The 27243-nt window shown below is 53.6% G+C and overlaps 1 protein-coding gene across 4 annotated transcripts in view; it reads right to left on the bottom strand.

Annotated features, from left to right (window-relative positions):
- Positions 1 to 27243, bottom strand: part of EPHB2 (EPH receptor B2) — a 142641-nt gene that overhangs the window by 41114 nt on the left and 74284 nt on the right. For all 4 annotated transcript variants that reach the window (XM_071448779.1, XM_071448781.1, XM_071448780.1 and 1 more), the window contains exons 4-5: positions 12753 to 12908; positions 11631 to 11966 (exon numbers count right to left, since the gene is read on the bottom strand). In XM_071448779.1, coding sequence (XP_071304880.1) covers positions 11631 to 11966; positions 12753 to 12908 — 492 coding nt within the window. The remainder of the gene's footprint in view (positions 1 to 11630; positions 11967 to 12752; positions 12909 to 27243) is intronic.

The raw sequence follows: 27243 nt of genomic DNA, 5'->3' as shown, positions 1-27243 counted from the left end.
GGAGGAGGAGTCTTGAAGAAGAATATTGTCATCATGGACAAGCTGAAAAATAGTGAAAGTATTTCCTTCTTGTCTGTGGAGTGTCGGAACTGGAAGATCTTTAAGGTCCCTTGCAGCACAAATCAGCCAATGATTCTGTGATCCCTTTCTGTTTCTCAAGTAGTTTCCTGAGCACTTCACACATTTATCAGCCTGATGACTCCCTCCTCTACCTTTTCTAATTTTTTGTTAATCTCCTTTTCAAACATAAACCTCAAAACTGAGTTCAGTACCCAGGATCCATCTCTCCAGAGATAGCATCCATCTCCTGGCTGAGGTTTGATATTCCTCTGAGTGTGTCCAAGGTGACATTTCCCTGCCTCAGCTCAGCCCTGCAGAGCTGCTCTTCCCTCTCCCCTGGGCACTTCCGCGGGGTATTTTTGGCTGTGCCCCCAGCTCAGGGAGGGGAGGAGACTGTTCCTGCATTTCCTATCATCCCAGTTCTGCTGGGAGCGGGGTGAGAGATCCTCGATGCATCCAAAGTTCATGTGATTGGTAAAACTCTCTCTAAAGCTCAGGGAAATTCATTAGGAGAAAGCTGACAAATAGTAGCAGGAGGGCATCACACAATGAAGAATTGTTTTGGGGCAATGAGAAAGAAATAGGTCCATTTCCCCCCTTGCTTCTATGTCTCTGAGATGATTTGAGGGTTCTTAGGCAGCTCACGTGTTTGTCTCTCTGAACCATCCCCACAACACCACAACTCTGAGCAGTTCCAGGAGCCCCAGGACATCTCCTAGGACATCTTCCTCTTTTATTCAACAAGAGCTTCCATCTGGGAGCTGTTCCTTTCTCCCAGCCCTGCTTTTTCAACATCCTGAGCTCACCTCCCTCCTATCCCACCTCTATCTGCCTCACCCCTGGAAGAGTCTAAGGCCAGATTGGATGGGGCTTGGAGCAGCCTGGGATAGTGGAAGGTGTCCCTACCCATGGGAGGGGGTGGAATAAAATGATCTTCAAGGTCCCTTTCAACCCAACCCAGTCTGGGATTCTGTGATTTTATGATTCAGTGTATTCTGGTTAATCCCATCCCAAAGGACCCATCAGGGCATCTTTGTCTAATAGACTTTGATAGCAGAGGCCAATTTTCTGTGTCAGGTCCTGACTCTTGGGCCACCACCACTGCCAGTGTTTTTTAGGAAGTCTGGCTCCAATAAACCAAGCCCACATCCAGCTACACAAATATCCATGGCACTCCAGGGCCACTTTGCAGCCTTGGTGCTGCTGTGACCTGGAAGGTCACAGTGTGCAGGCTGGGAAGCTGGACCACTGCTGTAAAGGGAATAAAATGGGAAAAGACCCTGCCACCAGCCAGGGCAGCACTGCAGGGAGCAGCCCAGGGGCTCAGACTCTGCTGGCAGCATCTTCTGGGAGTGTCTGGTGGGACTGTGTGGCTCCAGCCTGCAGGGGGGACACGAGGATCTTTCCACAGCTTCTCTTTCATCATCTTTAGACCCATTTAAAAGGCTGCCATGCAATCTTCCTCCCAGTCTGCAGCCAGCCCCCCCTCACCTGCCAGGCCCAAGGCTGAGCCCCTACTCCTGGCTAGTGGGGCAGCGCTGTCGAGATCCCGGTAAAATCAAAGCATCCATTCCTCTGCTGGCTTAGCTGGGAGAATCAGGTTACAGGCAGCAAACCCCCTATCTCTGATCACTTTAATTCCACTAACCCATGTCATGTCAGACAGAGTCAACATTTGCTCTGGAAAACACTCACGACTCAGAGAGAGCAAAGCCAGCCCAGCCCCTGGCCTCTCCCTGGCAACACTTTGAAATCACCCAGGGGAAAAGGCGAGGTGAACAGCTGGGAGCTTTCCAGCATCTCCTCGGAGCCCTCCTGACAGATCTCGGTCCCCGGAGTGTCAGGTTACTGGACGGGGTGGGGGGGGGGGGGACTGCTTTTATTATAGGAAGGTCAGCAGGGAATTCTGGCATTTTCAATTACCCCGTGCAGCAGCGGCTGTGATCGGGGTCAGGATTAACTGCCTGACCCGCGGCTGAAGAGAGAGTGGCAGGGAAATGCACCATGATGCTGCAAGGCACCAGCCAGTCCAGAGGCCACGGGACAGGGCAGGGAATGGGGAGATGTGGGGGAGAAGGCTCTGTCAGGGCAGAATTTCTGTCAGAGCATCTGGCAGGGGATGCCTGTGACTGTCCTGCCACTGTGTGAAGGGGGAGACTTGGAAAGCCTTGGGGGAAGGGGGCAAGCTCCCCTCTCACTGCCTTCACCCAGGGACTCAGACTGAGTGGGAGACCCAGGCAGCTCCAACATGTGGGAAGCAGGATTCCCTGTGGGTCCAGAGCAGGGCATTCCCCAGGACAGCGTTCCCACACCCTGTGCAGTGAGGCTGGAGGTGATGCTCTGCAGCAGCCAGGGCAGTGCTGTGATCAGTCACAGAGCAGGCACAGGGGTGGGGGTGAGCACTTTTTCTCCAGCATGGGCAGAGGGGACAGACAGGACAACTGACCCCCACATTCCCAGAGACCTGGAAGTCTCTCACCACTGTCTCACCTGCAGGACACCCAATCCAAAGCAGCCCTCCCTCCTTGCCCCATGGCACCCCAGTCCCACACAGTCCCCAGCAGGTGGGACAGTACAGCCTGTCACTGTACAATGGTCCAACTGTCCCCACTCCAGCTGCCACCACTGACCCCAAGGATCCTGTTTTTTGTGCTCCTGTTCAGCTCAGAGTCCAAACACATCCAGGTATTGAACTGAAAATCAGTTTCTCTGGTTAAAACCTCCCTCATTTTTTGCTTTTCTGGGTAAAACTCCCTCTGGCCATTTAAGCATCACAGGCTTTCAGACCATGGGCCCTCCTGGAGAATGCATTTGAACTCAGATGCCTTCCTCCAGCATGAGCACTGAATGCACCACAGTGAGGAATACCTGGATGAAGAAGGGAAGAAGGGAGGATTCTTCACCTGCCCTCCATGGTGACCCTGGTGACCCTGTTTTGCATGGGAGATGAGGCCCTCCAGAAGCCCCTCCACCAGCACTTGTGTGTCTGTGACCCTCCTGCTGAAAGGGTTCATTATTCCTTGGACTATTACAATATTTGTCCCCCCAGTTCCTTTCCCAGTTCAGCCCTGTGATGCCATGTTCAGGAGCCACACACTTTTGGAGCCAATTGTCTCCAGCAGAAGCTGAGGAAAGCAAGGAATGGCAGCACTGGGGCTCTTTATAAGCAACATTTGCCCTTAAAGGAGTAAAAATTCTCAGGTCTGGGATATTCCTGGACTTGCTGGAGCTCTGGAAAATTGGTGTTTCACAGTGTGTGAGGTTTTTGTTCCAAGGTGGCCCCATCAGTGGTACCCATGCTGTGTCAAGTGTCTGGAAAACTTCCCAGTGGGCCCAGCCTGCAGCTCCTTGAGTCTGTAACTACAAACGCTGGAAAATCTTAAAAACATGGCAAAGCAGCCCAAAGCTGGTCCTGGCTGCAGCCCCACTTAAATCAAGGCAGGCTTTGGTGTAGATTACAGCCTTAAAAGCAGTTGCTAATGCCACAAGCCCAGCGACTTGGCCCAGGCAGCCGAGGGTTTGGCTGTGTTTGAGCTCTTTGTTCAGTGGGGTTTGCAGTCCCATTTGCATGTGTCACCCGGCCTGCAGGGCTTTGTTCCCACACACAGGAGCTGCTCCAGAGGCTCCTGGCACTCCCCACACTGCTGCCAGAGCTGCTTTGGGGTCACAAGGTGCCAAGGGTGTCCCCACCTCCTGGACCCCTCTGCACGTGGAAAACTCTTCTGCTCCAGATCATGGCATGTCCCCAGCAAAAGGCTGCAGGGAAGCAGGAACACAGAGGGAGCCAGACCCCCCCCCCCAACCTGCCCCCCAGATTTTCCATAAAAATATACTTTCCCAAAAAGTGCCAATTAATTGCTGTCATTAATTGCATTAATTGCAATGATAACTGCCCTTAGGAACAACCTGACTTCAAAATTTCAAACAGAGAAAGCTTAGAGCTATAGTCCTTGAAAGAAAGAGTGATGGCTGCAGAGCATTCCTGGAATCACAGAATGGTTCAGGTTGGAAGGGACCTTTCCACCCCTGCCATGGCCAGGGACACCTTCCACTGTCCCAGGCTGCTCCCAGCCCCATCCAGCCTGGCCTTGGGCACTGCCAGGGATCCAGGGGCAGCCACAGCTGCTCTGGGCACCCTGTGCCAGGGCCTGCCCACCCTCACAGGGAAGAATCCCTTCCCAATATCCCATCCATCCCTGCTCTCTGGCAGTGGGAGCCATTCCCTGTGTCCTGTGCCTCCATTCCCTGTCCCCAGTCCCTCTCCAGCTCTCCTGGAGCCCCTTTAGGCCCTGCAAGGGGCTCTGAGCTCTCCCTGGAGCCTTCTCTTCTCCAGGTGAACACCCCCAGCTCTCCCAGCCTGGCTCTGGAGGGGCTCCAGCCCTTGCAGCATCACTAAGTCTTGCTAATTTGTGACTGAACCTTTTCCCTTGCTCTCTTGCATGGCGAACTCCACCTGTTTCCCTGTGTAGGGGAAAGTTTTGGAAATCCCATTTTCTCTTGGGAAGAGCATTCCCTGCCCAGCTCCAGAGATGCAGCTGCCTCCTGCACCCTGCCAGGGCAGGGATGGCCATGGACCAGCCTGCGGAGGGCCAGGCACTGTGAGCATCTTCCTGCTTGCACAGGGGCACACAGAGACTGATCCCTTCCCACAGGGACCCCAAGAAGGACTGAAGGACACCCAGCCAGGAAGCTGCAGTAACCCCTTTGGAACAACTGCCAGCTTCCCCACCTGCCCCAGGGCACTGCCCCAGGGCTGTGTTTGCCAAGGGCAGCAGGAGACATGAATCAGCCATCTGGAACACAGGAGGAAAGGAGAGCCCTGGAGCCATCCCATCAGCTCCCAGCACAGCACAGAGCAGGGATGGTGGCACACTGAGGGAGCCCCTGATTTAGCAGAAGGGACTTTCCACCCCATCCATCATGGACAGACTGTTGTTTCTGACCAAAGTCAGCTCCAGCATTAGAATAGGTTTCTGAAGCCCCAGGCAGGTGTGGAAAAACAGTCCTCAAACTCATGGTGTAATTTATGCAACAGGGAAGCCTGGGAGTGAGCAGGAGGAGGAGCCCACAGAGATGGTGGTGGGCAGGGAAGGGCATCTGCTCGGGAAGCTCCAGCAGTGCTGCCCATCCCCTGCTCTGCCAACATCCCCCAACTGCCCACCACAGGAGAGGGAAGAGGCTCCTGAAGAGCCAGCAGCTGACAAAGCTCCTGCCATCTGCTGCAGATGGTCTCCAGGGGCAGAGGAGAAGGGATTTGGGCACGGCAGGATCCCTCCTGGGCACTCGCTGCCAGCTGCTGCAGGCTGGGGGATGCAGTGAAGGCAACAGGCTGGGGCAACAAGAGAGGGGAGGAGGGCAGCAAAAGCAAAGGACATCACATTTTGGTGGCCATCAGGGTGAAGATGGAAGCTGTGGGTGAGTGGAAGGGGGAGAGAAGATAGATGACAGAACCAGGATGGTGACACGGGTCCATGGAAGGCAAGGTCTGGAACTTTACTGGTGGAAGAGAAGCAGCCATGAGGATGTCAAGGTTTCAGGAGGTTTGGAGTGTGGGAGCAGGCTGAATTGTGACAGAAACACATCCAGGGAAGTCTCCAAAAGATGAAACCCGGGATTTAAGTGACCTCAGGACAGCAGCCCAGCAGATCCTCCAGTTTGCTCAGAGGAACAGGCTTTGTCCTGGCTCCTCCATGTGTGAGATGGCTCCAAAGCTCAGGAAATTTCTGCTTTTCCCACTTTTGTGTCAGTTTTCTGCACAAGAAGTACCCTACCAGGTCTTGAAACATCAAGAAGTATGAAAGTGCTTCTCATGGACCTCAGTCACCTCAGCTCAGCTGAGGCTTCCCCACTCGGGTCATTGTGGTCTCCCATTTCTGCAGTTCCTGGACAGACTTCACAGAACCACTTCCAGCTTGCAGTTTCCCAAATCAAATGTTTTACTGGTGTCCTGACAGACAGAGTCTCCTGTCATTCCATAGAAAATCAGTGATTTCATTGGGAAAAAAGGCAGTGATCTACATAGGCTCATGTACAAAGACCTGATGTGCTGCCTGTCTCTTGATGGCTCAAGACTAATTCTCTTCCTGAAAGGTGTTTTAGCTAAAGCCAGGACTGAATTAGAGGAAAATTCCCATCCCTAGAAGTGTCCCAGGCCAGGCTGGACAGAGCTTCCACCCTAGTGGAAGATGTCCCTGCCCATGAGAGGGAGTAGAATGAGCTGAGCTTTAAGGTCCCTCCAGCACAAAACAGTATCTGGGATTCTGGGATTTGAACTGGTATTCAGGCTGATCTAACACATCTCTGGGCTAGAACCTTTGAAACTTAGTCAAATGAAGAGCAATGGGCATAAATCATAGCTTGGGAGGGTCAGGTTGGCCATCAGAAGTTCCCTCCCTAGGAGGGTGGTGCAGATCTGGGACAAGTCAGTGGGACATGGGGAGAGTTCTGCCTTTGGAGATAACCAACAACTGTCTAGCCAAAGCCATGACTTTGCTTATGTACTGTTGGCAGCAGCCCTGCTGTAAGTGGGAAGTTGGATGAGGAATCTGAGATACTCAAATGTTACAACTTCCTGCCTTTTATTCTGGAACAAACAGGAAAGTGGAGTGTCAAAATCTTGTTGAAGTTCAAGGCCAGCTTGGATGGGGCTTGGAGCAACCTGTGCTAGTGGAAGGTGGTCCTGGCCATGGCAGGGGGTGGGACTGGGTGATCTTTAAAGTCCCTTCCAACCCAAACCATTCTGGGATTCTATTATAAACAAATACTCAGAGCTTTGAAGCTCTGGAAAGCTCATTCCAGCCCTTTGAGGTAATTTCTGCACTTTCCCAGGTTCTGGTTTCACAGACACTAACTCCTGGCTGCAGCAGGGCCCAGCTGAGCAGCACAAGAGAGAACAGGAGGAGCCACTGCTCCTGCTTGTGTCCAGAGCAGCACGGGCTCTCCTGTGCCTCCCTCACAAGAAGGGAGCCAGACACATCCTCTGACACAGCGAAAGTGAGAAGATAAAAGCAAGGCTCCCTGTGCCCCAGGCAGTACAAGTCTCCTGTCCCTGTCTAGCCAGCAGCATCACTAATGTGACAAGCAAACAGCAGGCTGGGATGGCTGGTGAGAAGGTCTGGTCCTGCCCAGCTCCTCCCTTCACCTCACCTGCTCCCCGAGCTCTCCGTGCCCCTGCTGCCTCTGCCAGCAGAGCTCCAGGGCCGTGGCTGCAAGGGAATTGTTTTGCTTGAAGGTGAGGGGGAAAAACCCCTCCTTTCCGCACAACCTGGGATCTGTCTCACCTGTGCTCCATCGCTCATGGATCAACTCCTCAAGGTTTGTAGCAGGATCAGGCTGGGCTCAGTCCAGTGCTAGGAGACCCCAGCAGAGCAGGGCCATGGCCCATGTCCTCACTTTGGACCGTGGTCACCTGTCCTTGAGCTCAGGGGCTCCTCCAAGGCCTGTCAGGACAGCCCTCCCCAAAAGACCCTGTGTGGCTGGGACAGAACCTGGGCTGTGCCAGACACTGAAATTCAAACCAGACTGATGCCTGGCATGCACCTGGGACAGAGCTGTGAGCTGCACATCTTCCTGGCCAAGAGACCTAGAGAATCATGGAAGGTTGGAAAAAACCTCCAAGATCATCAAGTCCAACCTTTGACTGAATGCCATTTTGTCCACTAAGCCATATCACCATGTTGTGACATACTGCTGGAAAATGCCACCCAGAATAATAATGCAAATAATCATAACAACTTTTCTGGATCTGTAGAGGGGCAGAAATCATCCTGATGGGTTTATCAGGACAGTGGATTGATTTCCTTCACCACACACTCCTTGTATTCCCTCTGTAAGGGCCCTTTATGGCTCTCTGTGGCTCTGTTTGCAGCCAAGAGCCTCTGACATCAGCACTAATCCTCCCTCCTTATCCCCTGTGACAAGAGTTGCTCACAAAAGGGACACATTCCCAAGAGCCTGGATGCTCTCTTACCCCCACCACTGGGAGGTCTTGAATTTGTCTCTGGATACTCCAGAGCCCAAGGCTTCTTCCTCCCTCCTCAGGTCAGAGAAGCCAGTTACCAAGAAGTGCCCTTGCCACTGCTATTAACTCATCCCTGACCATGGAGCCCTTGCCTTCAGCTGTCCCAGGGCACTCAGCCTGTCCAAGGTGTGGACAGAGCCTGCCAATCCTCACAGCACCAAGACTCGCCCCACTCCCCAGCAGTCCCAAAGAAAGGCCACAAATTAGTAGTCAGGGGCTGCCAGCAAGAGCTGGTGCCTGGCAAGGCTCTCAATTAGTCAAGTGTTGTTATCCAGAGCCCTGGGCTCAGCTCCTTGACCCCTTGGGATGCTGGCACGGCTCTCAGCCACCCTCTTGGCACAGATCATTTGTTGAGGAATGGCTGGGAAAGGACTTTTGGTGGCACCCAGGCTCTGTCATGGTCCCTGCAGACAGGACTGTGGCACATGGACAGTCCTGGATTTCACTCCTGAAGGGATGCTGGGCTTTGGAGGACGAGGTACTGCTCAGCTGCAGGGTGTGAGAAGCAGCAGTGCAGGTGAGCTGCAGATGCACAGTGTGGAGCTGGAGGTTGAGGAGAGCCTGCTGGGAAGAGCAGAGAGAAAACCCAGCCTGGGCTCAGAGGTAACAGAAGGCATTGCCCAGGAAGGCAGGTGGATCATGTTTATGGGGATCCCGTTTGCTGGAAGGGGTCATGGCCATGGGATGATGGTCACCCAACCATCACCCAGCATGTGCCGCCCACCTGCCCACACTCAGGACCTTCCTTCCCTCTGGCTGCTCTACAGGGGTTGTTTTCTTACTCTCACAGGAGATTTCTCCTGGGATCCCAGAATGGTTTGGATTGCAAGGGATATAAAACCTCATCACCCCTTGCCATGGGCTGGGACAGCTTCTGCTATCCCAGGGTGCTCCAAGCCACATCCAACCTGGTTTTGGGCAATTCCAGGGATGGGACAGCTACAGCTTCTCTGGGCAACCTATGCCAGGGCATCCTCACCTTCCCAGGGGGGAATTCCTTCCCAATATTCCATCTAGCCCTCTCCTCTGGCAGTGGGGAGCCATCCCCCCTTGTCCTGGCACTCCATGCCCTTATAAAATGTGGCTGCTGAAGAACTGGTGACCCCTGAAGGTTTTGGATGCTGCTGGTGATGGGGCATCTCTCCTCAGTCCTGCAGCACAGAGGGTCCCCAGCACACACCCTGTGTCCCTTGGGGAACCAGGGGGATTTTCCTTGCTTCCTGCAGGGCTGCAGGACCCTGAGGGGTGGTGGGCACTTTGCTTTGTCCAGCTGTGGCAGGAGCATGACCCCATCACACATTCAACAATGGAGCCCCAGCTGGCTCCTCCATCCAGAGCCAAGGCAGAGGGAGGCTCATCCTCCCTCTGCTCCCTCTCCTCTCCCCCAGCACCCCCCATTCTCCTGTCCCAGCTCTGCCTTTGTGTCTGCAGTTTCTGTTACCAACTGTTAATGATCTACATCAAGGCTGCCAGGCAGTGCCGGTGCGAGTGTAAGCAGAAGAATCCAGAGCCTCTAATTACAGAGGAATTAGCAAGCAGACAGTTAGTGTTTAGTGCTAATGAATAGATACATTAAGAGAGACATCACACAGGCTGAGAAGTGTGAGCCCTGATAATAAAGGAGTGTCAAACCAGGAAAACACAAGGAGGAGGATGCAGGGGACTGAAAAGGATTTGCCTTCGACTCAGCTCGCTGGTTTTGCTCAGGTGGGAGCAGCCACGGGTGATCCATGAAGGTTCAAGCACAGCAGAGAAATGCAAGTATGAAATATGAGCATCAAATGATTAATCCATAGTACAGGACCACGGTGGGAGGGTGCAGAGCCCCTTCCCAGCTCCAGGCAGCATTACAGCCACCCCATCTCCATCAGGTAAAGGAAGCTCATCATCCAGACCCATTCCCCTCTCCTCCTTGGGGCAGCCCTGTCTCTGCCTGGAGCCAAACCATGGCTCAGCCTGTGTCAGACCTGCCTCCATGGCTTCAAAAACACCCTGGCCCCACTCCCAAGCTAGCCCCAGATCACAGGGCACCATAAGAATTCTCCCAGACATTTCTGCAGGTTCCCTGTGTCCTCACACTCTGGAAGTGATGCCCAAGTGATGCCCACCTGCCCTTCTGCTGTTTTACCCCACCCATCACCCCTGGCAGCCAGGACACACCATGGCCTCCAGGTGATTCACCCATGGCTGCCAAATTCAGCCCTGGGGGTCAGGTAGTGTCCAGGGCACTTCAGAGGGACCAGAATCTCTCCTGCTCCCAGCAGGGCTGTGCCTCACTGGCATCCTTCCAGCTCAATCCCATTCAGCCAAGCCCCAGCCCCAGCTGTGCCCAGCTCCAGATGGCTTCCAGGTGGGCTGGGAAGGCAGCCCCTGGCCAGCAGCTCAGTGGGGCTCCCTGCCACCAGCACAGCTGCCAGGGGGCTGCTGGGGACCCTCCTGGGAGCAGCACTAGCAGCCACTCTGACCATCCCTCCCCCAGCAAACACACCCTGCACAGAGCTGGAGACCCTGACTGAAACCCTCCCAGCTCTGTGCTTCAGCTGCTTCACCAGGTGACTCTGCAGTGGCACACGAACTGGAGCAGATTCCCAGACCATTATCCCAAATATTCATCTCCCAGCCCCTCTCCTGTGCAGCTCTCCTTTGCTTTCTCAGTCTGGCCTGGCTCTCTCTACAGTCCAAGCAGGGACTGCAGCTCCCATCAAAATGCTGGAGCCACCTCACCTTCCCTCCCCAGGAACCAGGAGTGTGTCTGCAACACTCTGATGGTGCCTGCAATGATGCTTGGAGGCAACAGCCTCAGGCCCAGCCACACCCAGTGCTGGAGAGTGATGCTGTGACACCAGGGGACAGTGCCACCAGCTGTTCTGCTGCCATGATGGGGAGGCAGCTCTGCCTTGGGACATGCTTCAGATTTTCACTGAAATAAGGGATATTTTGACACCCAGGGCTTGGAATTCACTCTGGAATTGCCAGGCACTCATCACCACCAACATTATGGAATAAGCAACACCTCACCCCACTCTTGTCCCCTTCCAGCCCACAGGGGCTCAGCCAGCACTGCCCAGGGACACTGCCCACCCCTGATGCCTCAGGTTTTAGCTTTTATATTTTTCAGATTCTATTCTGCTTTAGTGTGTAAGTCTGGGCTTCATATTAGGGGATGGTGAGCTCTCTTCACAGAATAGGTAGATAAAACAATTCCTGCTCCAGCTGGGGAACAAGGACAGCTGATCCAGACCTCAGGCCAAAGAGCATAAACTGTGGACCGAAGAGAGAAAACAAGAAGGATGGGACTGCATGGGCTAAAGCTGACAATTAGCTCCAATATGCTAATGGACCAAAACTTATAAAAGTGAGAGACCCTGTGACCTGTCATCCATTTTTGTGGCCATTTTGGGTAGTGCTGCCCAAGGTAGATCTATTTGAGGCCTCTCAATAAATCCCTACTTTCTTTATTCTTTAGCTCTGTGTTCTAGCTCAGCCTTCACAGGGCATCCCCCCACGCCACCGTGGTGTGCGAGCTCTGAGGGAGGGCACTGGGCCTTACCGGCCTGGTTGGTGGTGATGTTCACGGAGGCGAACTGCGGGGAGAAGGGGCTCTGGTCGGTGACGCCGTTGACGGCCTGGATCTCGAAGGTGTACTGGGTGTGGGCCAGCAGGTCGCTGATGTAGATGCGGGGCTCGGTGAGGCCCAGCTGGCGCGGGGCGAACTGCACGTTGTCCCCGCAGCGCGTGCAGGCCCCGCGCCCGGCCCCGCAGCTCTTGCAGATGATGTTGTACACCAGGTCCTCGCGGCCCCCCGAGTCCCGCGGGGGGCTCCACTCCAGCATCAGCGACGTCTCGTTCACGCTGGAGATCACGGCCTGCGGGGCGGATGGGATGGCTGCAAAGGGAGCACACAGGAAGGTGTGAGCAGCTGCCCCTCTCCTCCTCCCCATCCCTGGGCAGGGCTCTGTGTGAGCCGAGCCCACAGGGGCTCACCCCAGAGGGGCCACCAGCCCACAGGGGCTCAGCCAGCACTGCCCAGGGACACTGCCCACCCCTGATGCCTCAGGTTTTAGCTTTTATATTTTTCAGATTCTATTCTGCTTTAGTGTGTAAGTCTGGGCTTCTTATTAGGGGATGGTGAGCTCTCTTCACAGAATAGGTAGATAAAACAATTCCTGCTCTAGCTGGGGACCCAAGGACAGCTGATCCAGACCTCACACCCAAGAGCATAAACTGTGGACCAAAGAGAGAAAACAAGAAGGATGGGACTGCATGGGCTAAAGCTGTAATTGGACAATTAGCTCCAATATGCTAATGGACCAAAACTTATAAAAGTATGAGACCTTGTGACCTGTCATCCATTTTTGTGGCCATTTTGAGCTGTGCTGCCCTAGGTGGATCCATTTGAGGCCTCTTAATAAATCCCTACTTCTGTTGGTGTCAGGGATGTGTGCAGCAAGCTAGACATCCAAATCAAAGAGGGGGAATGAAATCAGTTCTATTACCACAGGCTAATTTGGTTGTGTAAAAGTCCTGGCAAAATTTACCAGCTAGTTTGTGTAGTGTCCCCCAAAACCCCACTGGGACAGACACCTTTGTCAAGCATCCCTCAGTGCTTTGACTGAGGACCATGTCCTTTCCCCACCACGTGGTTCCCTCCCAGCTGCCCAGACCCACATACTGGTGCACGGCATGTCCACGGGGTCGGCGTCTGCCCGGTAATATCCATTCCGGCACACGCAGTTTGTGGCCCCTTCCGAGGTTGTTCGGCTGTTGATGGGGCAGTGGACGCACCCTTCATCCCCCTGGCTGGCCTTGAATGTTCCTGAGGGGCAGCCTGGAAGAGAAGAGAGCAGTGGTGAGCAGTGAGAAGGGGGCTGGGGAGATGCTGGAGCCCAGCACTGCTGCCCAAACCATCCCTGAGGCTCTGCAGAGTCCAAAGGAAATCCTGACAACTGCAGGTGGGCACTGTAGAGAAGGAGCAGCTGGTGGGAAGGCCCTGAGAAGGCACCTGCAGAGATGGGTCCCTGTGTGGACACCTCTGTCCCTGTTCCCCAACCACGAGTGCAGAACAGGGACTTTAGGAGTGCAGAGGGAAATTTTAGCCACTGCCACATAAGAAGATGTCAGTGGCTGTACCAGGTGAGACCATGGACACCAGGATCCTCCCCCCAGTAGCGACTGTCAGGGGGGTTTAGGCTGGATATCAGGGCAAGGTTCTTCCCCCAGAGGGTGCAGGCACTGCCCAGGCTCCCCAGGGAATGGGCACAGCCCCGAGGCTGCCAGAGCTCCAGGAGCATTTGGACACTGCTCCAGGGACACACAGGGTGGGATTGTTGGGGTGTCTGTGCAGGGTCAAGGGTTGGATTTGATCCCTGTGGGTCTCATCCAAGTCAGGATATTCCATGATTCCATTACTACCCAAGGAGCAGGGCATGAACCACCATGTTGCTGTTGCGTTGCCCACAACACTTCCCCACTCCCTTCTGAGATGCAGCTCCTTGCACTCAATACCCCACGTGGGTGTTTCTCCACGTTACCCACTCAGTTTTTTATTCCCTGCAGATGTCCTGCACCTGTTTTACCCCTAAAGAGCCCTGTGCTGTAACCACATGCTGCAGGAAGAAACTGCTGCTCTCTGCTTCGAAGCCAAGCTGCCATTCTTGATGCCATCCCACATTTCCATTGCTGATGGACACTCAGTCACCATCTGCCTTGTCCACAACCTCTAGAGTTGTCCAAATCTCTGTCATGTCCCACACTGCATAACAACATTCACTGTTATTCTCTTCTTTTTTCAGAAATGCCCACATTATTTTTTAACCACTGGACATTGGGCCAGCTCCCAGCTCATCTCTGTGCAGGTGTGTGGGAATTGGTCTGCTGGAAGATGCCCCATGGCAGATGGTCTTTAAGGCACCTCCAAACCCAAACCATTCTGTGATTGCACCGTTCCATGAACCTGGGGTTGTTTTCTCCCATTTGTATTGCCTCAATTCTTTTGAATTCCAATTGCCTTCTCACTCCCTGGTCACACTGTCTCATAGGGTCCTTTTGCAACTCTCCACAGAGTTATGTCTTCATGACTTTGTACATGTGGCACCTGGGGACATGGCAGTGCTGGGCTGATGATCCTAGGGGACATTGCCAACCTTAATGATTTTATGACTCAATATTACAAATAAAGTGCTGGTTCTGCTGAGCAGTAGCAGAGGGCTGGGCCCTCCCTCCAGGCTCTGAACCCCCCACAGGTGAAGAAGATGCTCCATAAGCAGCAGCCACTCAACCCCACGTGTGTGCAGCCCCACAGGGTGGGTGAGGGCGTGTGTGGTGCCCACAGCAGACTGGTGAAGGCTGGACCACACTGTGATCCAGCACTAACAGATTCAGCACTGGATAAAAGCTTTCAACACCAGAAAGTCCCTTCCAAGCCCAGGGATCAGCAGTGCCCAAGGAAAGGCTCAGCTCAGACTGTTCCTCTGTGGTTACTCCTGTTGTGACTTTCTGTTGCTGTTAATTCTTACACAGCCTGAAGAGCCTGGGGGGAGGCAGGTGGTTCCTGTGCTGAAACAAGTTTAACAAACTTCTCCTTCAGTCACCTGCCAAGGCTCCCAGGAATGAGGCAGATCAGAAAACAGCCTGGGACAGACATTCACTGGGGTTGCTGTGAGCAAGAGCCATTGCTAAGAAGTACCTATTTCTTATTTGGGAAAAAAGGAAAAAAAGAAGGTTGGTTTTTTTCTTCAGTTGTCATCTCCTTTCCTCCAGAATTAGCCTGAGTTTCCAATGAGAAAAGCTCGACAGAGAAATTCCATCAGCCTTCCTGCTTGCACTGTCCCTCCTTCCTCTTATGGTCAAAGGAGCTGTGGAGAACCAGGATCCTCCTCATGTTCCTGATCTTTCCATCGATCCCTCACCTGTTCCATTGCATTCCTGACCCCCTTCCCTCGGGACCAGCCCATCTCAGAGGGTGTTAAACTGTTGGGAGAGGCGATGGCTGGGCAGTTCTGCATTCACCAGAAGCAACGGGGACATGATAACAGGCTTCCTGCACTAATACCAATATTTGAGACACACAAAAGACCAAGAGATAAAATTGCTCTCATCTGACAGCCCAGGTGAAATACAGGGTCATTCCAGCAAGGATAGTTTCAGACAGGGGCCTCTTTCACCTTCCTGAGGTTTATTTTAAAAATAGGTACTTTCCTATAATGCTTCTTCTGCATCAAGACAGAGAGACATCCAAAAGTGCCCAGGCTGTGGAGTGTAGTGACTACTCCAAGGGATAAAAACATTCCCCACATTGGCCCTGGCACAGGTCAATGGCTGGAGAGGGATAAAAACTGAGGCTCAGTGGTTGTTTCTCAAAAATGCCAAGCTGGGACACTGAAACTCTTTGCATGAGCCACCAAAACACAGCCAGGAGTTTTGGCAAGTCCCTTCCTCCCCAGCAGGTCCCACAAGGGATAAAATAATCCGGAAAAAATCAGAACTTCTCCCACGTTAAATGTTCTGAAATCACGTGTAAAGACAGGAAAATCACTGAAATTGGATGCAAAGTCCATTTTTCCTATTGATTAATTTTTCTCCAGTAATGAAAACCTCCAGGAGTAAAATAAATGAACATTGTCCTCAAAACTGTTCTGCTTCCTCCATGTCTTCCCCTGGGTGAGAAAACAGATTTTCTTTAGGAATTTCTTGTTTCCAGAATAAACACCAAATCAAAAGTGAAATCTTCACATAGGGGCTAAAACCTCTCCTGCCTGAACAATGGGAATGTTCTCACCATGTGCTGGAAGCATCACAGGATCATGGAATATCCTGAGCTGGGAGGGACCCACAGGGATCATCCAGCCCAGCTCCTGGCCCTGCACACACACCCCAACAATCCCATCCTGTGCTTCCCTCAGAGCCTTGTCCAAATGCTGCTGTGGCAGCCCCGGGGCTGTGCCCATTCCCTGGGGAGCCTGGGCAGTGCCTGCACCCTCTGGGGGAAGAACCTTTCCCTGATATCCAGCCTGACACAGACATAAGGACACCCCAGTTTTCTGCCCTGGGAGGTGACAGCAGCTTTGGGACATTGCTGCTTTTCCTTAGGCTTGCAGCAAGGACATCCATAGAAATTCATGCTTGCAAAGAGGGAAATTAACCAGTGAAAGCACAGAAATTTCTACTTTATCCAAGCATCCTGCATCCCTGGAGGGTGATTTTGGTGCCAGTGGCTCTGGCCCCATCACTGCAGCAGTTTCCCCTCCTCCAGCAGTGATGGGATGCTAACAGGGCTCACAGGCACCTTTAACTGCCTGGCTGCTGCACAGACCCATGGCTGGCTGCCCTGCTGGGGTACAGCCCTGGAGGCAGCCTGGAGCACTGCCTGTGGCTCTCTGCAGCAAGGCTGGGGGTGCTGAGCACCACTGGGGCTCCTTGTTTCCCACTCACTCACTCCTTCCCTCCCAGGGCATGGAAAGGTGCTTGTGCCTGGGAAGCCACGTGCTTTGGAATCACAGAATACACTGAGCTGGAGGAGACCCACAAGGATCATTGTGTCTGGCTCCTGAAGGGAAGGGAATGCCATGGGAAGGACCCACGGAGGATCCTGCCCTGGGAAGGCATGAGGAGACCCACAAGGATCATTGTGTCCAGCTCCTGAAGGGAAGGGAATGCCATGGGAAGGACCACAGAGCATCCTACCCTGGGAAGGCATGAGGAGACCCACAAGGTTCATTGTGTCCGGCTCCTGAAGGGAAGGGAATGCCATGGGAAGGACCCACGGAGGATCCTACCCTGGGAAGGCATGAGGAGACCCACAAGGATCATTGTGTCCAGCTCCTGAAGGGAAGGGAATGCCATGGGAAGGACCCACGGAGGATCCTGCCCTCCTGCAGAGGACCTCAGCAGGATGTGGGAGGCAGGGCCACCTCTGCTGCTGGCACCAAGCTTCCAGCCTCCTGTCCTGGGGCAGCTCAGCAGGGAAAGGCATCCCATGGCTCAGGGAAAGCCTTTGGCCAAATGTGCAGGAGGGGCCACACAGGGGTTCCCTGCTCCTTCATGTCTCACTGCCTCTCTCTAACCAAATGTTTAATTAATCCAGTGTGAGCTGGGCAGGCTCCAGCCAGGCTCTCCTGCATCCCAAACTGCCCTGGCCTTCAGAGTCCACCCCAGGCCTCTCCTGGAAACAGCTCTGAGCAAGCAGCTCCCTCCTGCAATAAAAGTTCCTAAAATGGCACCTTCACCCCGTGCTGAGGGCTCTGAGGGAGGAAGGATTCTTCTCACCCCCTCTGCCTGGCCCTGTTTCTGCTGGCAGCAAGGATCCCTGAACTCCAGAGAGGCATTTTTAAAGGCTGATGGAAGCCAGGCAGCCCTGGCTGTCAGGATCTGCCAGGAGCCTTAAATCCCCAGCCTTATCTCCCCCCTGGCTCCTTTCTCCCTCGGGGCCGGGGCTGGGGGCTGGCTCTGCAGCTTCCCTGCTGCTGCAGGACCCAGGGCTGCTCCCCCTGGCCACATCTGCCTCCTGCCCTCCTCTGGGGCTATGGGGGTCCCTCTCCATGCTTTTGGGATTCCTCCTCCATGCTCTTGGGGTCCCAGCCCCACAGCCCTCCCTGCTGCCACTGGCACCCTCATCCCCCCACAAACCCTAGGTGGGTGCCTTGGCCCCACACCATGGTGCTGCTCCCACTCTGACCCCACATAAAATGAGTCCCACAGATAGGCTCTTATGGAGAATAAGGAAAACAATGCCCTGGGCCAAGCCAGGAGGAGCATGGCCAGGACACTGGGAGAGGTGTTTTCCTTTCCCTTGCCAGGCACTGGGGATGCTGCCATGGTTATACCAGGGCTGCCCAGTTCAGGGGTGATATGGAGAAGCAGGAGAGTCCAGTGGAGAGTGACCAAGAGGGTCATCCCTGGGGCACAGGGCATGGGAGAGGTGGGAAGAGCTGGATGGGGTAACTGGGGATACTGGGGTAAGGGGGGATCTAACTGCACCTGCTGAAGAGAGGCTCAGCCACTTCTCAGGGTGCCAGACTCTGCCACACAGGACAAGGACCACAGGTTCAGACAGGACATTATGAAAAGCTACTTCTCCAAAAGATGGTGCTGACCTGGGAGAGGGGTGATAGAGTTACATCTTTGGGGTAGATTGAGCACAGTTCAATGGCTGCCTTGAGCTCATGCTGGTGGCACCCCCCAGTGCAAATGGACATTGGACATGAGACCCCAGACCCTCCCTGACCAGCACTTCTGGCTCACTGCTCTCCATGGTGTGTGGGGTATTTCATGGAATCATGGAAAGGGAGGAGGGTTTGGGTTGGAAGGGACCTTAAAGCTCATCTCAGCTTCAATTACCTTCCACTGTCCCAGGCTGCTCCAAGCCCTGTCCAACCTGGCCTTGGACACTGACAAGGATGGGGCAGCCACAGCTCCTATGGGCACCCTGTGCCAGGGCCTCCCCACCCTCACAGGGAAGAATTCCTTCCCAATATCCAAGAATTCCTTCCCAACATCCCATCTAAATCTACTCTGTTCCAGCTTAAAGCCATTTATGATGTTCTGTGCAGAGCCATTATGTCTAACCAGCTCTGAATTTCCCCCTTTTTCCTTTCATCAACCATACCCTGCTTGGAAGATGAGGTGGCTGCTGCAATGACATTGTCACTTTGCCATATTCTGCTCCATTCTGTCCCTTGCACCTTGACCCTTGTTTTCAATTCTGTATCCAAACAGGTATCACTTTGTCTCACTTGTCAATTTTTCCCTCCTCTGCTTGTTCCTGTCGCCTGTCCCTCACCCGATGGGGTTTGTGCTCTTAGTGAGAGGGAAGCCAAAGCAGCCACAGAGCCTTTGGATCCACTCCCAATCCCCCCTGTGCCCCCAGCCTGCAGAGGGCTGCAGGGAAGAGGACTCAGCTGGGCCTTGGGGAGGCAGTGGTGACACCCTTGGATCCTGGAGCTGCTGCAGCTGGGAAGGAGCGAGGAGCTGGGACCTGCAGGTGCCAGGGGCCACACGGGTCCTTCTGCTTCCTGAGGGATAAATTTAATTAGCAGCCTGCTCTGTTACCTCATCCTCAGATAAGCAATTAATGCCACTGCCAGGTGCTGTCACTGCCAACAGCTCTGACAGCATTTGGACAGCAGGGGAGGGAAATACAGGAGGGAAAACAGGGTTAAATGAGATTAACTGGAGGGGAATCTCCAGGATGTGGATTACAGAATTGTCAATAAAGGGAATGGTCCCAATGCAAATGTTCCTGTTTAACCTCATCATTCTCCATGGGATGGCAATGGAAGCAAGACAGCATAGGCTGCATAGCATCCTCCTGGCCTACAGACACGTCCCCACTGACTGGGCCAACACCCTGCACCTCACCAGCAGCTCCAGGACATCACCTGTCCCATCACTCGCCCACAGGCACTGCTGCTCTGGCCTCACAGCTGGAGGTGCCAGCACTCCAAACCCCACATTCCCTGCACCAATGCTCCCCACCAGCCACCCCAGCTGCCCCCAGCTCCATCCCAGGCTCCCTCAGACACAACTCCCTCAAAAGTGCCCTGCCAAGACTTGTGCCCTGCCTGTGCACAGCTCATGGCAGTTTAGGAGCTCACATCTTGTTCTCAGCACCATCTCCTGTGTCCCTGGGTCCCCAGGCAGAGGGGCAGTGCTGGGACAGTGTGGGGCTGGGACAGGACCTTAGTGCTGTCCTTAGGGGTGTCACAGAGCTTTGGAGAGGACAGGGCAGGGCCGAGTGATGCCCTGCTCTGGGAGCTCCCCAAAACAGACCACATTGGAAGGTCTTGCAAGGGGCAAACACACCCTGACCTCTGGCCAGGCTCAGCCCAAAGCTCCACAGACCCAGGCCAAGGACCAAGGATCAAGGATCCAGCCTTTGGACACCATGGGACAAACCAATAGTGTTCATGGCACACCAAATCCAGGCAGGTACAGCTCCCTGCTCTCCTGAGAGCATCCCCAGCCTCGGGCAGGAGCAGCCTGATCCCAGCCCTGGCAGCTCTCTCCCAGTGCTGTGCTCCAGCAGCAGAGCCGAGCTCTCACCTGGGAGAGGCTTTGTACCAGCAAATTCCCAGCAAATTCCCCCCTGCAGGTTCCCAGGGTTCACAAGGTCACCTCCCTTCCAGCACTGCTCCCAAGTTCAGGCATCTGGTGAGCCCAGCACACCTGTGGGCAGCACACCTGGAGTCCCCAGTCCTGCTGGGGGGAGGGCACATCCATCAGAGCTGATGGGATTCGCTGTCACAGAGAAATGCCTGGAATTTCTTACCTGCCCCATCAGCCTGGTTCAGCCTCCCCAGCCTGTCACAGTTCTTAAAGAGAAATGTAAAGTTTTCTGTCCCTGCCTGAGCATGTGGGACTGGGATGTTGCCAACATCCTCAGAGTACAGATAGAGAAGACCACAACCCAGCATTTATCCTGTCAGGGCCATCCACACACAAGGGGAGAGGACTTTCCTGTCCCTGTTTGGGGTCAGTCTCCTCTCCCATGAAACAAGCAAAAGAACAAGAGGAAACAGCTTCAAATTGTACCAGAGGAGGTTTAGATTGAATATTAAGGACAATTTTGTCATGGAAAGTATGGTCAGGTATTGGCACAGGCTGCCCAGGGCAGTGGTGGAGTCACCATCCTTGGAAGTGCTCTAAAAACATGTGAGTGTGGCAGCTGGGGACACGGGTTAGTGCTGGGTTAATGGCTGGATTCAATCCTAGAGAGCTTTTCCAACCTTAATGATTTCCTGATGCTCTGGTTCTGTCCCAAGGAGACATGGATCTGTGTGTCCATCATGCTGCTGCAGCCCAGCAGCTCAGCTCACTGCACACTTCCAGAGGCCTCCGTGGGAAGCTGAAAGCAGGCAGTGAGTTCAGAGCTCTGGAGCACAGTGCTGGTGGCAGCAGATGCCTCCAAACTCCTGGCGTGTGCAGACACCTGAGGAGCAGCTCAGGATGCAGCTGCTCCAAGGCCAAGCTCAGTAGCTCAGTGCTCTCCTGAAGCAGGACATTCCCACCCCAGGAATGCCAGGTGATGCTGCCCAGGAGCAGTCCCAGTGCCAGGCATGGGGCAGCAGGAGCCTGCACAGTGTCAGCCTCCAAACCTTCTCTGGGTGCCTTGGCACACACAGAAGGAACCAGAGCTCCAGGGGCTGGACAGCAGCATTGCTGGGAGCCCTGGAGAGACTTGCAGGGAGCAGGGGAGCACTGGGGCACTGCTTTCATCCCTGGGGTCCCAGCACAGGAAGGACTTGCAGCTGCTGGGGTGAGGCCAGAGAAAGCCAAAGAGAAGCTCTGAGGGCTGGAGCCCCTCCAGAACCAGGCTGGGAGAGCTGGGAATGTTCACTTGGACAAGAGAAGGCTCCAGAGAGAGCTCAGAGCCCCTTGCAGGGCCTGAAGGGGCTCCAGGAAAGCTGGAGAGGGACTGGGGACAGGGGACAGAGACACAGGACACAGGGAATGGCTCCCACTGCCAGAGGGCAGGGATGGATGGGATATTGGGCAGGAATTGTTCCCTGTGAGGCGCTGAGGCCCTGGCACAGGTGCCCAGAGAAGCTGTGGCTGCCCCTGGATCCCTGGCAGTGCCCAAGGCCAGGTTGGATGGGGCTGGGAGCAGCCTGGGCTATGGAAGGTGTCCCTGCCATGGCAGGGCTGGATGGGGATGTGCTTTAAGGTCTCTTCCACCCCACACCATTCTGGGAATCTACGATTTTATATTTTTATTTTAAATGTGCTGCTCAGGCCAGCAGCACATCCCTTTTCTCTTGATGTAAACACTGAAGCATTGCAGACTCATGCTGTGACTATTCTGAGCCAGCTTTCTCCAAGAGGTCCCCTGAAGAATTTAGGACCTTCATATTTTGTTACTTTGTTTGGTCTTGTTTAATTGTTTCCCAAAGCTTCTGCCTGGGAGAGCTGTGCCCCCGGAGGGAGGCCCTGTTAACCATCCCAGGAACACTTCCCAAGGATTTAACCAGGGAAAGGAGCAAACCAAGCAGGCAAGTGGTGACATCAAAGTTGCACTGATGGAAAACCCCTAATCCTATAACCCCTTCCTGCTTTAATTGGTGTTAAAACAAAGATAATCTTATCTCAGCCCTATAAAAGAAGGGATAGGATGTTCTTTCTAAAAGCCTCTCTAAAAGCCCTCGTAAACTTGACAAACATTCCACGGTTCCAGCCCAAGGAGAGTGACTTTAATCCTGAAGGAAACAGGAAAGCAAAAAGGGAACTTTTCCTGGACAAGAGCCCCTCAAGTGTGCCCAGCCCCGCTGGTGCTGGTGCCAGTCTGGAGTGACACCCCCAGCACTGTGGGGCTGCTGGGGACAGCACAGAGCCGCAGGAGCAGAGCCAGGCTGGCACGGACCAGGCAGAGTCTGCACACTGCCAGGTGTGATCAGAGCCAGGGCAGATCTGTGCCTCCCCTCCAGGCACTCCCAGTGCATCTGGGGCTGCTCACTGCTTGCAGCTGTCTCGTCTGCCCTCCCTTGTCTCAGATGTTGGAGGAGCAGTTTCAGAGCCTGAGATGGGATCTCTGAAGGAATCCCCAGCAGCCCCAGTCCAGGGTGCAGCCATTGGCACTATTCCCAAGCTGCTCTGCCTTGCCTTCCCCCAGCACTCCTGGGTTTTGGTTGTTAATTGCTGCCCTGAGATGTGCAGGGTGTCTCTGTTTCGGCCCGCACAGCTGAAGAATGAGTCAGAGCTCTTCACTTTTTGGTCTTGAGGTTGTTTATTAATTCTGATCTATAAAATTTTCTTTCTGCCCAGCTGAGATCTGCTCTGCAGGGCAGCCACAGGCACTCTTTGTGTTGTCCTTTTATACTACAAACTACATATAACATATTGACACTTAATTCCCAATACCTATCACCTGTGTTAGACAGTGCACTTCTACTCTAAACCAATCCCAAAGTGCCAACATCACTGCAGAAAATGGAGAACAAGAAGAAGAAGGAGAAAGGCTGGACATGCCCAAGTTCCTCCATCTTGTCCCCATAACCCCCATACCAAAAATCCTAAAATCTACATTTTCACCCTGTGATCATTTTATTATTATACTGTTTAAACTTCTGTGACTTTCATGTTCTCATACAAAGCTGGTAACTTGCTCCAGGGGTCACAATCAAATCCCCAGGTGCTCTGGGCTGTGTGCCAGGGTCTCTGAGCCCCCTGGCAGGGTCCTGGCAGCTCTGGACACCCAGAGGGATGCACTGAGTTCTGACACAGCACCAGCAGCCCTCACACCCCACAGTCCCCTCCCCATCTCCAACACTGCCCTGCCCACCCCCTCCAGGTGCCCTTCCCAGGGCACAAGCAGCTTTCCAGGTGGAGCTGGGGATGGCCAGGAACCCTTGGAATGGAAGGGGGCATGTTTAATCAGCACATTTTAATGCTCCTTAGCACCCAGGTGGGACAAGTTCAAAGTGCCAGTTGGTTTGGTGCCAGCACCACTTTCCAGATGACAACACTGCTCTGTGTCAGCCCTTGGTGCTGAGTGGAACTGGCAGAAGAGTGATTAAAAATGGGCATTATGGTGAGTTAAATCACTGGGGGAGCTCACAGAACCTTTCCTTCCTGGCCTGCAGTGAGCAGAGAAGCTGCAGTAGACAGAAAACAGGAAATAAGGGGAGGCAGCACAGCCTGGGGAGGGCACACACTGTCCACCTGTGCTTCCCAAAATGCCCTGAAGGAGACCTTTGAAAGGCAAAACCCAAGGAGAACCAACCTTCCTCAAAAAAAGCTCCCAAGTGCACTGGCAATGAAGAGCTGTTCCAGTTTGGGCTCCCCAGTACAAGAAAGGACTCCAGGGAAGGCTCCAGGCTGCTGGAGCACATGGTGGGCAAGGAGGGGCTGAGGATGGATGTGAGCCTGGACAAGAGAAGGCAAAGAGAGACCTTGCTGCTGCTGCCTGCAGGGTGAAAGGAAGGTGGAGCCAGACCTCAGAAGGAGGGCAAGACTCTAGCTGGCACATGGAAAATTCCAGCTGGACACAAGAAGGTTTTTCACCATGAGGGAGGTCAAGTACTGGAAGGAAGGACCAGAACACAGGGATCCACATCCTCAGAGGTGGTCACAGCCCCTCCCTGGGAAGTGAGCTGCTTTTCTGGCACTCCAGCTGCCTACAACCAACTGAGCTTCCACTTCTCAAGGTCCAGGAATTGTTTGTAGGAGCAGACTGGGAATAAATTCCCTTTTGCCTTTGCTAAAGCAATCCCAGTTGAAGAGAGGTCCCTTCCCCAGAGCGGAGCCCTCGGTGCTGTCACCGCCACGGCTCAGGGACTGCAGTGCCAGCTGAAACTCCAGCTCTGCTCCACAGCTCCATCTGGCCCTGCCACCTCGATTCCCTCACGTCCCAACAGCCTCACTTCTGCTGCTCAGACGTTTTCAGGGTTTCTCCAGCAACCTGAGCTGCGGCAGCTCCATCGGCACTGAGCTGAAACTGGAACACTGTGCTTGTTCCTGCAAAGTGAACTGCAAGGGTTACCCAAAATCTCTGTGTCTGCAGGCACCTGATCTGTCCAAAAAGCTGGGGCTCCACTGAAACAGGCCCCTCATGGCTGGGATCAGTAAGGCTGGAAAAGCCTCCTGAGATCCTCAAGTCCAAGTGTCAACCCAGCACTGCCAGGGCCACCACCAAGTGCCACATCCACAGATCCACTGAGCAATTACAGGGATTGGTGATTCCACCACTACACTGGGCAGCCTGTGCCAATGTCTGATCACCCTTTCTGTGAAGAAATTTTCCCTAATATCCAATGTCAACCTCCCCTGTCCCAGCCTGAGGCCATTTCCCCTTGTCCTGTCCCTGTTCCCTGGGAGCACAGCCTGACCCCCCCGGCTGTCCCCTCCTGGCAGGAGCTGTGCAGAGCCACAAGGGCTCCCTGAGCCTCCTTTGCTCCAGGCTGAGCCCCTGCCCAGCTCCCTCAGCCTCTCCTCATGAGACTTGTGCTCTAACCCCTTGACCAAGGAAGTCCATGGAAGGAAGACAAAATGCTTAATCAGCACATGAATTTTTGACAGAAAACAGGAAATAAGATGGGGAGCTGTACAATGAAGTCTGAGAAAACCACTGTCACCTGCAACTCGTCCCAAAGAGCAGCTTGAACCATCCTGTACCTGAGAGCCACCAGCGTGGCTGTGTCAAGATCACCCTGTGTCAGGGACGTGCACTAAGGAAAGCTAAAGTAGGGATTTTATACATTATTTCCTAGGAAATCTTTTATAAAGCCTCCCTGTGTTGCATGAGTGTAATGACTGCCACAATTCATGGCTGAACAAACACCCAGGAGCAATTCCCACTGTCTGCATTCCCTGCGCACTCCATGTGTCATTGGGCTGTAGTGCTCGTGCAGCACTGAGGGCTGTGAGGGATCAACATCAGAGGGAGGAGGCTGAGCCCTTGGTCCCCAGGCCCCCATTCCACTGATAACTTTCTCTAAAAGGATGCTCTGATGAGGGAAAAACATCAGCAAATAATTATCTCTCTAAATCCATCAGGAGCAGTGCTTAATGGAGGGATCTGAGAGCCAAGCATGCCAGAAAACAGATGGGAAGAGGCAATTTTCAACAGCTCATAATTCCCATTATTTGGGTGGGTTTTGCCTGCATCCATCAAAATGCACCTTCCACATCTGAAAGCTTTCTTCCACCAGATTTCATACTTCCAAACTCCCAGACTTTCCTACTCCCACTGGAAGGCAGTGCAAGGAACTTGAGCTGGAAAAGATGTGAGGTTGCTCAAAGAGAAGGTTGGGAGATGCTGGCTGGTGTCAGCTGTGGGAAGGCTGAACCCAGCCCCTGCCTTTGTGCATTTACAAGTAACTCTGTAAATCACACTAACTCTCTAAATCAGGCTCTTCCCTGCTCCCCAGATTTCCAGGGCTCTCCCACTGCATCCAGGGCTGGCTGCCAGCCCCAGCACAGAACAGGTTCCCAGAGATGCCAGCAAGGCCATCAAGGACAGAGAGTACAAATGAACCACTGTGAATAATAACCAAAATAGCCTCAAATAAAGTTGCTGCTGCCCCCAGGAAAAAGGCAATTCATATTTTTACAATAAAAATTAATTCTGAAGCAAAAATGACAGTGAAGGAGTAAAAATGCATCTTAAAAAGTAATGAACTGGTAGCAGTGGCTTTAAATTAGTCAGCAGAAAATACAGCAGTTGGTAAAAGCAGTGGAAAGAACAGGGCCCTTAAGATTAACAGCAACAAGACGGAAATCAAGAACACAACAAAAATGAAGCCAAAGTCAAGAGATGGGCCTATCCCCAAAATATGGGAAAATCATCCACTGTGCCACAGAAGGAAAGGGATATTTAATCACATGGTGTGTGCATAGAGAGGGATTCTTTCATAACCAACACTTCCCTAAAATTTTCCATTCCTCCTGAAGCAGGAGGAATATCAGCTATGGGCTCCCAGAGCAGGATTAGATACCTGGGATCCAAGAGCTTTAAGGCTCAGCCAAGGAAACTCCATGATGTGACTGCTGGTGTTGGTGCAATCCAGCCTTGTGAGGCCACTCTGGGGAAGCAGACACAGGGATCACTCCATGCCAAGGGATAGAAGACACAGGGATCACTCCATGCCAAGGGATCCCCAGGGGCAGGGGAAGCAGGCACAGGGATCACTCCATGCCCAAGGATCTCCAAGGGCAGGGGAAGCAGGCACAGGGATCACTCCACGCCCAAGGATCTCCAAGGGCAGGGGAAGCAGGCACAGGGATCACTCCATGCGCAAGGATCTCCAAGGGCAGGGGAAGCAGACACAGGGATCACTCCATGCCAAGGGATCCCCAAGGGCAGGGGAAGCAGACACAGGGATCACTCCATGCCAAGGGATCTCCAAGGGCAGGGGAAGCAGACACAGGGATCACTCCATACCCAAGGATCTCCAAGGGCAGGAGGTGCTCAGCTCTCCTGGCCAAGGTGATGGCACCACTGCCAGAGGGGAAAAGTAGAACAAGTGATTTGAAGTCAAGTCCCCTGATACATTTTCTCGGGGTTGTTTGGCTCTGCAGGGTGGACTTAGACACTCAGAGCATCCTCCCAGTCATGTTTTACACAACATGGTGTTGGCATTGTGTGCCACAGAGAAAGCAGGATGGGAAACAGTGAGGGGGCTGCAGAGACCAGGCTGAGTGTGAGAGCCCAGCATGGAGCTGCAGCAATGGAT

Source organism: Agelaius tricolor, unplaced genomic scaffold (genome assembly GCF_023055355.1).
Source record: "Agelaius tricolor isolate 1412-34295 unplaced genomic scaffold, bAgeTri1.0.p SCAF_28, whole genome shotgun sequence".
Taxonomy (NCBI): domain Eukaryota; kingdom Metazoa; phylum Chordata; class Aves; order Passeriformes; family Icteridae; genus Agelaius; species Agelaius tricolor.
The sequence above is the reverse complement of the archived record's forward strand: the minus strand, read 5'-3'. Positions and strand labels throughout refer to the sequence as shown.